General features: G+C 45.0%; 1 protein-coding gene and 1 long non-coding RNA gene across 2 annotated transcripts; one reads left to right on the top strand and one right to left on the bottom strand.

Moving 5' to 3' along the window:
• The first annotated feature begins 7,072 nt into the window (after positions 1–7,072).
• Positions 7,073–9,420, top strand: LOC143496560 (uncharacterized). Its single transcript, XM_076992730.1, has 2 exons — positions 7,073–9,192; positions 9,282–9,420. Exons 1-2 carry the CDS (start codon positions 7,155–7,157, stop codon positions 9,350–9,352), a joined length of 2,109 nt encoding a protein of 702 aa, XP_076848845.1. The 5' UTR covers positions 7,073–7,154; the 3' UTR covers positions 9,353–9,420.
• Positions 9,421–12,660: 3,240 nt separating this feature from the next.
• LOC143496562 (uncharacterized) lies at positions 12,661–13,928 on the bottom strand. The gene is made up of 4 exons (XR_013125647.1): positions 13,848–13,928; positions 13,701–13,722; positions 13,222–13,369; positions 12,661–12,913 (listed from the first exon to the last, which is right to left on the bottom strand). It is a non-coding gene; the product is annotated as an uncharacterized LOC143496562 (long non-coding RNA).
• Positions 13,929–14,344: the final 416 nt, after the last annotated feature.

Raw genomic sequence — 14,344 nt, 5'->3', positions numbered from 1 at the left:
CATTTGTGGCCTGCTGGAAGTCATTTTGCAGGGCTCTGGCAGTGCTCCTCCTGTTCCTTCTTGCACAAAGGCGGAGGTAGCGGTCCTGCTGCTGGGTTGTTGCCCACCTCCACGTCTCCTGGTGTACTGGCCTGTCTCCTGGTAGAGCCTCCAGCCTCTGGACACTACGCTGACAGACACAGCAAACCTTCTTGCCACAGCTCACATTGATGTGCCATCCTGTATGAGCTGCACTACCTGAGCCACTTGTGTGGGTTGTAGAGTTCGTCTCATGCTACCACGAGTGTGAAAGGACCACCAACATTCAAAAGTGACCAAAACATCATCCAGAAAGCATAGGTACTGAGAAGTGGTCTGTGGTCCCCACCTGCAGAACCACTCCTTTATGGGGGGGTCTTGCTAATTGCCTCTCATTTCTACCTGTTGTCTATTCCATTTGCACAACAGCAGGTGAAATTGATTCACAATCAGTGTTGCTTCCTAACTGAACAGGTTGGTTTCACAGAAGTGTGGTTGACTTGGAGTTATATTGTGTTGTTTAAGTGTTCCCTTTATTTTTTTTGAGCAGTATATATATATATATATACAATAATGCAAAGTGTCTGATGCAGTGGTGTAAAGCACGTTGCTACTGGACTCTAGAGCAGTGGAGGTGCGTTCTCTGGACTGATAAATCACGCTTCTCCATCTGGCAATCTGATGGATGAGTCTGGGTTTGGCAGTTGCCAGGAGAACGGTACTTGTCTGACTGCATTGAGCCAACTGTAAAGTTTGGTGGAGGGAGGATTATGGTGTGGGGTTGTTTTTCAGGAGCTGGGCTTGGCCTCTTAGTTCCAGTGAAAGGAACACTGAATGCTTCAGTATACCAAAACATTTTGGACAATTCCATTCTCCCAACTTTGTGGGAACAGTTTGGAGCTGACCCCTTCCTCTTCCAACATGACTGTGCACCAATGCACAAAGCAAGGTCCATAAAGACATGGATGGTAGAGTCTGGTGTGGATGAACTTGACTGGCCTGCACAGTCCTGATGGCAACATGAGTATGTGACCTCACAAATGCGCTTCTGGAAGAATGGTCAAAATGGAAATTCATGTAGTCTGAACCTTTGGAAGCTTCACTACAGTTTTTAATCTAATCTAATATTTTAATTTAACCTAATCTAGACTTCACTACAGTCTTTAATCACTTTGATCACAGTTTTTTTATTAAATTTTTTTAATTTTAAGAGAGAGAGAGAGAGAGAGAGAGAGAGAGAGAGAGAGAGAGTATAAATATTAAAATGGGCAATTGTTCACAACTTTACACTTAAAAAACCCGTAAACCAATGCCACTTCCAGCTCTAAAAATAAAGTTTTAAGTACAAGTACATCTGAATGTGTTGTTTTTTGACAGACAAGCCAAGTTGAATAAAAACTGGAGAATGTTCTTTTTAAACATATAAATGTTTACATTATGAATTATTATTTATTCTCCTTTCAACTCTTTGAAATGTGAAAAAATGCAGGTTAGGAAAAGATGAGCCATTTTGCGCAGCATTCTTTACAGAAGCACATGCAGATCCTTCCACATCAGTTCCTGCTCCACATTACAGTAGCAGGATTCATTTCTGCCGCTAAACATTTGTGTATGCTTGATCAATACGCATTCGTATCATCATTATCTCCCTCTGCATGTGTGTTATCAGGAACAACATCGCAATGTCCATCACCCAGACCGAGAACAGATCTGGTTATCATAGAAATGTAAATTATGGCCAAGGATAATCTGATCGATCGGTATCATATAAATAATGAAAATAAGTGGTCCAAAAACAGATCATTAAAGAACTTCTTGAGTAATATGTGCTGTGGGCAATCTGTGTTCACCAACAATGAAGCATTGTTATGTGTGTATGAAGTTGGAATTAAAGAAATTTAATATATAAGTGGACAAGAAACTTTGAATTTTTATTACTCATAAAATAAGTTTTTTGAGCAATTATATTTTGTCAATTCTATAAAGGTGGAAACATACTTGCTGTTTGCCCATGCGTTCGCGTACACAACCGGCTGCGTTGTGAACGTTACTGAGAACATACTAGCCTATGTGCAACGCGTGAACACGCTCAACAGCAAAACTCTCTACAGCAAAACTCTCGACAGCTGTAACGCGCGGTGCAGGGCGAAGGACGAGACACAGAATCCCAGCGTCACTCACGGTCACTTTATTTTAACAACAAATAGCGCAGTATGCGTACGGATAGACACTGACACTTTACACAAACGTGCAGACTCATACAACGACGAGCACAGGACACTGCGCGAACGCACATTAAATAGACAAACCACATAAACCCCACGTGATGACAAGACAAGCCACAGGTGAGACGGATTATCACAAGACGTAACCGCACCCACGGAGATACACCGACACAGACGAGTAGACGCAGACAACGTTAACACACGCCCAAAAGTCAGGGGCCGGGGACCTCACCGTGACAGACTCCCCCACCAAGGGCACTACCCATCCCGGGGTGCCAACAGGACCAAGTGCCCCGAACCCACGTCGATGGGCGGATCTGCAGCGCTCCGTCCTGCGTCTGGGAGATGATCACCCTCGGTGGAGAGTCCGCCACGAACCGCCTAGAACACCCTCCCTGGAAAGACCGGGGAAAACACGTTAGACAGACACACTGGGACATGTACGAACACACAAACAGGGATGTTCACACACAGAGGCACAAACGGGAAAAGGGAGTTAGGCAGACATACGGCAACGTTTACAAACACTGGTACAGACAAACACAGAATTGGCGCCAGGCTTCGCGCCAGGAGGAGAGCGGCCAGGGGAGAGAAACCGGGAGCTGCTGGTGCTGCGGTCCTCCTCCTGCCCTCGCTGCAAACCCTCCACCGGGTGCAGCACGGCTGGCGGACGCGCCAGATGCAGCGCAACTAGTCTCTCCCCTCGGTGGGCCATACGGAAGACCCCCTTCGCCTCGTGATCTCCCTCCGGACCCGGCAGTGGGAGTGTCTTCCTCTTCCTCCATCGCCTCCTCACTGCCACGGCTCCAGCTCATGGGCTGCTCCGAGCTGCCACCCCGGGAACAGTCCATATCGCTACCCTGGGAGCGCTCGGAGGATAAGCCCACCTCAGGACTCCTCCTCCCCTTCACCGTCCCGGCGGAGAACTCCTTCTTCGGCCGAGTGGCATAGCCTGGCATGGTGTCTCCTTAGGCCGCTCGTAAACCCCACGTGATGACAAGACGGTGAGACGGATTATCGCAAGACATAACCGCACCCACGGAGATACACCGACGCAGACGAGTAAACGCAGACAATGTTAACACATGCCCAAAAGGGAGGGGCCGGGGACCTCACCGTGACAACAGCAGTATTAAAACCTTTTACCTTTGTTTATTTTGTAAAACGTCAAAAGTGTCTTTATACCACACCTCAATGTCTTGTTCTGCAGTAAATTGTTGTAAGAGACTGTTAGGGTCAAGTTCTTTGCAGTTCTTTCGGTAAGTAGCTCAATTAGATATTGGACTAACTAGCCAGATGTTAACTTTAAATCCTCTCAGGTTAGCAAATTTTGCTAGCTTGTTCGTAGTTTAGCGAATTGAACGAAATGTACTTGAAGCATCGACCGTGTGTGTGTGTGTGTGTGTGTGTGTGTGTGTGTGTGTGTGTATGTATACACCAGAGACCGTATAGCCATCGGCGCAGATGGAAATTCTGAAGTGAGGGGGACCAAGCTGTACAATATATACGTTTATGCTTGTAGATGCTAGATTTCGGATGGGGTCAATATAAATCTGGAGGGGACATGTCCGCCCCGTCCCCAGTGCCATCTGCGCCCCTGCGTATATACGGTATACACATACAAGATTAATTATGTATATATAGTTGAAGTCATTCACATTAAACCTCATCAAACTAACTGCTTTTTAAATTTGGCTCTGTTAGCCAATAGCTTTTTTTCACTTTTAAATTTTTTAAGTGAAACAATATCTTTGTTCAGTAGTAGCTAGCTAGGTGGCGTATTTCTAACAGACCATCTGGTTGATTTTGGATTTTTTTCTGTAACTTGACTAACCTAGCCAAGTGCCTTATTTTGATTTGGCTAGCTGCTAATTATACATTATCTGATGTTAGCAAACATCATGTAATTCATGTAAAACATGTAATTCGTGGCAAGATTCCACTGAAGTCAAGTTCAGTGAAGCACAGTCCGTATGCGCGACCCCGTCTATAGGCCTACTGGTGGGCGTATCCTAACGAATGTCGGGGCGGAGATGATGGCTGTGTTCGAAATAGTCTACTACATACTACTGGCGTACTGATTGAGCCCAAAATCAGTATGTCGTATGCAGTATGTGACCAAAATGAAAATTTCCAGAACGCGAAACATACCCGGATGACCTATTACTTCCGCAAAATATTCCAGTATACGAACAGAGCTATCTTCGTGGTGTACTGCATCCCATCATGCAACGCTACGTTCACGTGACCCCGTAGTGTGCTTTGCTTTTGTCGCATACTGGAAACTGTACTGCATACTACTATGAGGACCAGTATGCAGTATCCAGTATATACTGGAAAAATTCACAATGGAGTCAACGGTGACGTACCGTCCATTATACTGTCTTTGAGTCTAACGCTTTACATTTACCCAATAAACGTCGTGTGTGTCTACGCACCCACCTTGTCATTCAGCCTCGCCTCGCCGTTACGACGTGCATATTCTAAGTCAAGTTAATTGATTTATTTTGTCTTATTTGATGCAACTAATTATTTTTACAATAGCCTACTAAGCAATATGGCCTTTTTAAAATAAAAGAATAATATTAAATTGTGTGTGTTATGTGTACTTTAAATTTAGTACAATGTTCAAAAAAGAACAGTGGATTAGAGAGAAAGTTTGTGTGTGTGTGTGTGTGTGTGTGTGTGTGTGTGTGTGTGTGTGTGTGTGTCTCCCTCGGAGAGACCGGTCTCTGTGTAGGAACCACACAAGTAAGTAATGCTGCAGGATAATGCTCAACCGCTAGGGGGCGCCACACGTGAGGTGGCGGCAGAGATGAACGTGCCAGGAAGTTATTTGTCTTTGTTCAGAATGAGTGTCTGGATCACTGTCTCTAGGGGGAACTGCATGCTCAGGTTTGATGTATTAAGGATTTAAAGTGTAATCTACATACTGAATTGGCCTGCTGCACAGGGTGATATTTAAGTCTAATCTCAACAGTCCCTGACATAAATTCTGTCGCTTATCCATGTTGTGGAAACAAAAGCTTATAGCCCAACCTGACTTTTAATTCATCGATTGGTTTTAGAAATGACTCATATGAAAGCTGAAACCCTCCCAAATGAGATTTAATTTACGAAAAGAAATTTGCTTTACTGCAGAAATATTGATCATTTAATGAACACAGAAAGGTCAGATTTTGGCAAGACAAAAGTTTTGTCGCCCCCCAGAAAGTAAAGTGAAAATCAAACAAATAATTCACTTCATATACAAATATGTGCTTCATAACACTGGTGAATTACGTTGTGATGCTATTAGAGCCATATTTAATATTTTGTGTGACTTCCACAAGTTTGAAGGGCCGCATCCATGGGGTTCGATAATGATTCATACAATAGCAAAGAATGCAATCTTACATGCCTCCCAGAGTTCATCAAAATTCTTTGGATTTGTCTTCCAAGCTTCCTCTTTCATCCTACCCCAAACATGCTCAATGATGTTCATGTCTGGTGACTGGTCTGGCCAGTCCTGGAGCACCTTGATCTTCTTCGCCTTGAGGAACTTTAATGTAGAGATGGATGTATGAGATGGAGCACCATCGTGCTGCAAAATTTGACCCCTTTTATGACCGTTTAGCAGGCTGTGGGCTTTGGCAAATGCCACGTGGTTTTTTACCTGCCTTTTGTTTAGTGCTGGCTTCTTGGCACTGATTCGACCATGGAGGCCATTTTGTGACAGAATCCTACAAACTGTTCTAGTTGACACAGGGACTTGAGGTGACCAGGCCTGGTGGAGCTCTGCTGCAGTGGAAGAGGGACTGGCTTTGGATTTTCTAACCAACAAACGTTCCTCCCGAGCAGTTGTCTTGTGGGGTCTGCTGGACCTGGGCTTGTCAAAAACATCTCCAGTCTCTTCAAATCTCTGGGAGGCATGTAAGACTGCATTCTTTGCTATTCCTGATGACTTCATCAATAAATAGTATGAATCATTGTTGAACCACATGGATGCTGTCCTTCAAGCTCGTAGGGGGGGGGTATAAAACGTGGCCGGGGGGGGGGGGGGATTCGTGTGAGTTAAAAACTGTAGGGGACCAAAACGGGCTTTTGAAAAAGTGGGGGGACATGTCCCCCCCCAAATTACATCCGTGAATTAAGGTCTGCTGTATAGGACATTTAAGGTCTAATCTCCATGTAAGGTCTGCTGTATAAGGTATTTAAGGTGTAATTACCACTTAAGGTCTGCTGTATAGGACATTTAAGGTGTAATCTCCATGTAAGGTCTGCTGTATAAGGTATTTAAGGTGTAATTACCACTTAAGGTCTGCTGTATAGGACATTTAAGGTGTAATCTCCATGTAAGGTCTGCTGTATAGGATATTTAAGGTGTAATCTTAGTTGTGCTGTGTTTTTCTTGGGATTGTCTTCTGGTTTTAAGGTAGGCCTTGGATTACATTACTTTCAGCTTGATTCTGCTAGTCTGTAGTCTACTTGGTATCTATTGTTGTCATTAGTGAAATCAGCTGTCTTAGTTTCGGGTTAGGAAGTGTGAATAACTGAGGAGGCGGGACCACATATTGACTGCTGCTTAAATAAGTGGCATTTCTGATTGGAATTAGTTGTGCTGTGTTTTTCTTGGGATTGTCTTCTGGTTTTAAGGTAGGCCTTGGATTACATTACTTTCAGCTTGATTCTGCTAGTCTGTAGTCTACTTGGTATCTATTGTTGTCATTAGTGAAATCAGCTGTCTTAGTTTCGGGTTAGGAAGTGTGAATAACTGAGGAGGCGGGACCACATATTGACTGCTGCTTAAATAAGTGGCAGTCCGGTTAGAGACATCCTCTACTCTTCAATCAACTGAAGCCCATCTTCATTTTTTGGTTAAGTATCACACCTTGACACACATCATATACTACCTTCATTCATTTATTCATCATGTGTTTTTCCATCCCTGTTCTTGCTCCCTATAGTCGCCGTCAATACAAACATCACTACAGAAAACGCACTACCAGTAACCTCATCTACCCTCTACTCTCAACAAACACCCCGATCATTGCGACCGGGGGACTCTGGAACTGCCAGTCTGCAGTCCAGAAAGCAGACTTCATCACAGCCATTGCAGCTCATCAGTCCCTTGACTTCTTGGCCCTAACAGAGACATGGATCACCCCAGAGAACTCTGCTACTCCTGCTGCCCTGTCATCTGCATTTTCCTTCTCGCACTCTCCAAGACAGACTGGAAGGGGAGGTGGCACTGGATCGCTTCTGTCCAGTTGCTGGCGCTTTACTCCTTGCACTTTCCCACAAATTACCATCTCAACATTTGAGTATCATGCTGTCACTGTACGCTTCCCAACCACACTTCACATCATTGTTGTTTATCGTCCACCCTGCACCCTAGGTAACTTCACTGAGGAATTAGACACACTTCTGAGCGTCCTCCCTAATGATGAAACTCCTCTTCTTCTGCTTGGTGACTTCAACCTCCCAACAGATAAACTACAATCATCTGGCGTTCTTCCTTTGCTGTCATCATTCAACCTCAACCTCACCCAGTCTTCTCCAACACACAGAGCAGGCAATGTCCTAGACCTGGTCTTCACTAGACCACCTGCAGTGATGGACATTGCAGTAACTCCTCTCCACTGTTCAGATCATCACCTTGTATCTTTCTCCTTATCTCTTCCTCCCCACCGTCACACCCTTACTGCTACAGGCACTACCACCATCCGTCGTAACCTTCATTCCATCTCTCCATCAGTACTTGCCTCTACTATCACCACAGCCCTCCCGTCCCATGACTCTTTCTCTTGTCTCTCCACAGACACCGCCACTGACACTTTATTGTCCTCCCTCTCTTCATCTATTGACCTCTTATGTCCCCTCTCTTCCAAACCCACAAGATCCTCCCCACCTGCTCCTTGGCTCTCGGACACCCTACGTAACAACCGACGAGAACTGAGGATGGTTGAGAGGCGATGGAGGAAATCGAAGCTTACTGCTGATCTTCGCTTGTATCAGTCTCTCCTGTCCCTATTCTCCATGGAACTAACTGCTGCCAAGACATCATTCTACAGAGAGAAGCTGGAGGCATCTACATCAGATCCACGCAAGATGTTCAAAATCTTCTCTTCTCTCCTCAAACCCTCCCCCCCTCCAACTCCCACTTCTCTTACTGCAGATGATTTTGTCACCTTCTTTGAAGAGAAGGTCAATACGATTCGCAGCACCTTTTCCCTAGTCCCTGTTCCCACTGTGTCCCCTCCTACTCCTCCCTTTTCTCTAACCTCCTTCTCTCCTCTCTCAGCTGAGACGGTGCTTCAGCTGCTGACATCCAGCAGTCCCACCACATGCCCTCTGGACCCCATCCCATCCACACTCCTCCAGACAATCTCCCACGAACTCCTCCCTTTCATCTCGACCATCATCAACAACTCCTTATCTTCAGGAATTGTGCCATCATCATTCAAGGCGGCTAGGGTGGTGCCAATCCTAAAGAAACCCAACCTTGATGCCACCAACATCAGCAACTACAGACCGGTATCTCTCCTCTCATTCCTTTCTAAGATCCTTGAACGGGCTGTACACAACCAGCTATCCTCTTTTCTCTCACAGAACCAGCTTCAGGACCCCAACCAATCTGGCTTCAAGCCGGCACATTCTACGGAAACTGCACTCATTGCAGTAACTGAGAAACTCCATGCGGCTAGAGCAAATGGACTATCATCAGTTCTGATTCTGCTTGACCTTTCGGCTGCCTTTGACACAGTCAATCATGAGATCCTTCTGTCCATCCTCTCAGGCCTTGGTATCACTGGCAATGCATGGACATGGTTTGCATCCTACCTGGAGGGTCGTTCCTACCAAGTAACATGGGGAGGATCAACATCCACGCCATGCAAACTCTCCACCGGTGTTCCACAAGGCTCAGTACTGGGTCCACTTCTTTTTTCCCTTTATACCCGCTCTCTGGGTGAGTCAATATCTGCACATGGCTTCTCTTATCACTGTTATGCGGATGACACCCAGCTCTTCTTTTCCTTCCCACCCTCTGACACACAGGTTTCAGCTCGAATCTCTGCATGTCTGAAAGACATTGCCTCTTGGATGGCAGCTCACCACCTAAAGCTTAACCCAAGCAAGACGGAGATGCTGTACATCCCTGCAAGAGCCAGTCCTCATCGTGATCTTTCTATCTCATTCGAGAACACCGTGATCACTCCATCCATGGAAGCGCGTAGCCTTGGTGTAGTTGTCGACAATCAGCTCTCCTTCACGGCCCACGTTGCTAACACAACACGATCATGCAGATTCGCCCTTCACAACATTCGGAGGATTCGGCCATTTCTCTCTAGGGAGGCCACTCAGGTCCTTGTCCAGTCCCTTGTTATCTCAAGACTGGACTACTGCAACTCCCTACTGGCTGGTCTTCCTATGCATGCCATCAAACCCCTGCAACTGATCCAGAACGCTGCAGCTCGGTTGGTCTTCAACCTTCCCAAGTTCAGCCATGTCACTCCCTTGCTGTCCTCCCTCCACTGGCTTCCGGTAGCTGCCCGCATCAAATATAAAACCCTGGTGCTGGCCTACAAAGCAAAGAATGGTCCAGCTCCTCCTTACTTGATGGCCATGGTAAAACCCAGATGCATACCTAGAACCCTCCGCGCCTCAAGTATGTCTCGTCTTGACCCTCCATCATCCAGGACACATGGGAGACAAGCATCCAGACTTTTCTCTGTCCTGGCTCCAAGGTGGTGGAATGAACTTCCCTTGTGTGTCCGAACATCGGAGTCACTTGCTGTCTTCAGACGCCGACTGAAGACCCACCTCTTTCAAGTGCACTTTGCATAATTATGCTTTGTCTATTGTACTTTATCGTCTCTTTCCTCAGGTATTGTGCATAATTGGGTTATAGGAATTGTTTACTGTCTTTTTCCTCAGGGGATGTGTATATTCAGGTATAATTGTTAGGTATCATTTGACTTTCGTCTAGTGGTTTTTCCAGCTTAGAGTACCTTGTGTTCAGGACTATCTATTCTACCTTGGAGATTCCAAGCAACTACATAGCACTTTTGTAAGTCGCTCTGGATAAGAGCGTCTGCTAAATGCCATAAATGTAAATGTAAATGTAATCTCCAGTTTGGCTCTCGTTCAGGAGAAACTACCTGGCTCATTCACCTCCCCTTAGCAGAACACAGAGCTCAGCTCTTAACATCAGCAACTGCGCACGCGGCACTCTGTGGCGCTGTTTTTAACTAATCTGATTGGTCATAACCCTGGTGTTGAACACAGGATGTGTCCTACTGGCAAAATCAACACCTGTGTCAGTGTAAATAGTTGATGGTGTATTGAGGAGGCCTGCTGTCGAAAGACCGCACAGTGCTCGGACGGCTCTCGCGTTTTTAGCAAACATGGCCTTTTGTCAGTGCGTGTGGTTTATCCCACAAACACATCGCTGCTACAGAATGACATCAGCATGTCAAATGTAACGCAAGGAGATTTTGGTTGACGCTAAGGGCATGCTTCCTAAAACATGGTTCTGGTGGGGCTGGAAACTTCAGTGCCTGATCTATAATCAATATTTAATTGTATTCTCTCTTCTCTAGAGTGAGAGAGCGAGAGAGTCGATACTATTCACAAATTTACACTTTAATACCCGGAAGCTGAGACCACATCCTGTGCTTCTACTTCTAAGAATAATGCTATTACAACCCCAAAACCAGAAAAGTTGGCACGTTGTGTAAATCGTACATAAAAACAGAATACAATGACTTGCAAATCTTTTTCAACCCATATTCAGCTGAATAGAATGCAAAGACAATATATTTAATGTTCGAACGGAGAAACTTTATTTTGTTTTGCAAATAACCATTAACTTAGAATTCAATGGCAGCAACACATTGCAAAAAAGTTGGCACAGGGACATTTTTACCACTGTGTTACATCGCCTTTCCTTTTAACAACACTCAGTAAACGTTTGGGAACTGAGACCAATTTTTGAAGCTTTTCAGGTGGAATTCTTCCCCATTCTTGCTTGATGTACAGCTTAAGTTGTTCAACAGTCCGGGGTCTCCGTTGTCGTATTTTACGCTTCATAATGCGCCACACATTTTCAATGGGGGACAGGTCTGGACTGCAGGCAGGCCAGGGGAGGACCCGCACTCTTTTGCTACGAAGCCACGCTGTTGTAACACGTGCAGAATGTGGCTTGGCATTGTCTTGCTGAAATAAGCAGGGGCGTCCATGAAAAAGACGTCGCTTGGATGGCAGCATATGTTGCTCCAAAACCTGTACCTTTCAGCATTAATGGTGCCTTCACAGATGTGTAAGTTACCCATGCCTTGGGCACTAATGCACCCCCATACCCTCACAGATGCTGGCTTTTGAACTTTGCGCCTATAACAGTCCGGATGGTTCTTTTCCTCTTTGGTCCGTAAGACACGACGTCCACAGTTTCCAAAGACAATTTGAAATGTGGACTCATCAGACCACAGAACACTTTTCCACTTTGCATCAGTCCATCTCAGATGAGCTCGGGCCCAGCAAAGCCGGCGGTGTTTCTGGATCTTGTTGATAAATGGCTTTTGCTTTGCATAGTAGAGCTTTAACTTGCACTTACAGATGTAGCGACGAACTGTAGTTACTGACAGTGGTTTTCTGAAGTATTCCTGAGCCCATGTGGTGATATCCTTTACACACTGATGTCGGTTTTTGATGCAGTACCGCCTGAGGGATCGAAGGTCACGGGCATTCAATGTTGGTTTTCGGCCTTGTCCCTTACGTGTAGTGATTTCTCCAGATCCTCGGAACCTTTTGAAGATATTACGGACCGTAGATGGTGAAATTCCTAAATTCCTTGCAATAGCTCATTGAGAAAAGTTGTTCTTGAACTGTTCGACAATTTGCCCACGCATTTGTTCACAAAGTGGTGACCCTTGCCCCATCCTTCTATGTGAATGACTGAGCATGTCAAGGAAGCTGCTTTTATACCCAATCATGGCACCCACCTGTTCCCAATTAGCATGTTCACCTGTGGGATATTCCAAATAAGTGTTTGATGAGCATTCCTCAAATTTCTCTGTCTTCTTTGTCACTTGTGCCAGCTTTTTTGAAACATGTTGCAGGCATCAAATTCCAAATGAGCTAGTATGTGGTCTTTGCAGTGTGTTCAATTGCATATAGGTTGAAAATGATTTGCAAGTCATTGTATTCTGTTTTTATTTACGATTTACACAACGTGCCAACTTTTCTGGTTTTGGGTTTTGTAAGTACAAGAGGTCAAATGACATCTGAATGCGTTGAATTATACTAACTGGGAGAATGTTTTTGTTTAGAAATTTATTCAGGCACAAAAATGTTTACATTCTGAGTAAAAAAAAAACCACGAAAAAAAAAACCAAACTTCTTTTTCAGTTTTTTTTTCTGAAAAAAAAACCACGAGATTAGCAAGTTAGAAAAACACAAGAACTAATTTGGTTCGGCATTCCTTTCAGAAGCACATGCAGATCCTCCCACATCAGTTCCTCCTCCACGTTGCTGTCTCCACAGCTGCAAACGTCACTGTTTGTCTCGCTCAATACGCATTTGTATCATCATCATTATCTGCCTTTTCATGTGTGTTATCAGGAACAACATCGCAATGTCCATCACCCAGACCGAGAACAAAACGTATCTAAACCATCCCAGGGTAAACCCTGCAGGCAAAAATAAATACAATTGAATCAAACATAAAGGTAGAAACATCAGAGAGAAACATAAACCTTATGAAAACCCACTGTTTCTATACATAACTATACATAATCCTGACAGGCTGAAGTATCTTATTGTAGTTTTCTCTTCTCAACTTGCACCATAATGCTTGAATGACAACACTCCAGATTTGAGGATTTCCCTTGAATTAGTCGCCCTTAACTAAGGACACTGTGCCTTGTCCTCCTGGGCCAGTGTTTGCTATGAGATCCTACCCATTACTGCTTACATGAAACTTCTCAAAATGACTTACTAGCTCCATCCATCCATCCATTATCTGAACCGCTTAATCCTGCTAGTCGGGGTCACGGGGGGGCTGGAGCCAATCCCAACATCTCCAGGCGAAGGCAGGGTACACCATGGGCAGGTCGCCAGTCCAACACACACGCACGCACTCACACCTATGGGCAATGTAGCATGATCAATCAACCTAACACGCATGTCTTTGGACCGTGGGAGGAAACCAGAGTACCCGGAGGAAACCCACACAGGCACAGGGAGAACATGCAAACTCCACACAGAGCAGCCCAGACCGAGAATTGAACCCAGACCGCCTTGCTGTGAGGCGACAGTGCTAACCACCACACCACCATGCCGCCACTTACTAGCTCATCCAAGTAAAATAAAACACACTATCACTGTCCTCCACTGCAGTGTTTAAATGTTATAGCAGCATTTAGATCCTGTACTGTTCAAACTGAACAATATGAGTGTATATGCCATTTAACTTACCAATCGTCACCATGTTCATGTCCTTAAGCCAATCATAAAATAAAACAAATAAAAACATGTTAATAATAAACCCCCCGCATTATTACTGTTATTGTTGATATGTGCTGAACTTTATTTTTATATTTATTAGATTATAATTTTACTTACAAGTTTCTCTAGTAGGCGACAGGGTGGAGACCTGTCACTGGTGATAGTTTGGGTGTGAGTGCAGTCAGCACTCCTGCAAACCATGAACCATGAGAGAAAGAAAAATGAGAAAAAAATGAGAAAAAGAGAAGTTGAGTGAAGTGAGAGAACTCCCACCATGCTGCGATTTCCTCTTTCCACCTGAGCACGCTGTTCCTCTCAACAAAGGGGCCTGGGCACTGAACAAGAGAAGAACTCCAGAGTGCATGTGTTAGAGCAATGAAGGATTTGTCACACAGAGAGAGTTTAGTGTGAGGCACTGCAGGTGGACGGCTGTTGGAGGATTTGAGAGAACAAGGTTCATTGTAATGATGGAGGAGCTCCTTAAGATAAGCTAGATACTGCCCATTACGGGCTTTGAAGGTATTGAGGAGAACGGGGTTCCTCACCAAGAACGGGGCTGATGTGGGCAGATTCATGTAGGTGATCACTGTGGCTGCTGAGTTCTGAATAAACTT

The sequence above is a fragment of the Brachyhypopomus gauderio genome, unplaced genomic scaffold (genome assembly GCF_052324685.1).
Source record: "Brachyhypopomus gauderio isolate BG-103 unplaced genomic scaffold, BGAUD_0.2 sc96, whole genome shotgun sequence".
NCBI lineage: Eukaryota > Metazoa > Chordata > Actinopteri > Gymnotiformes > Hypopomidae > Brachyhypopomus > Brachyhypopomus gauderio.
This window is presented reverse-complemented; position numbering and strand designations above follow the sequence as displayed.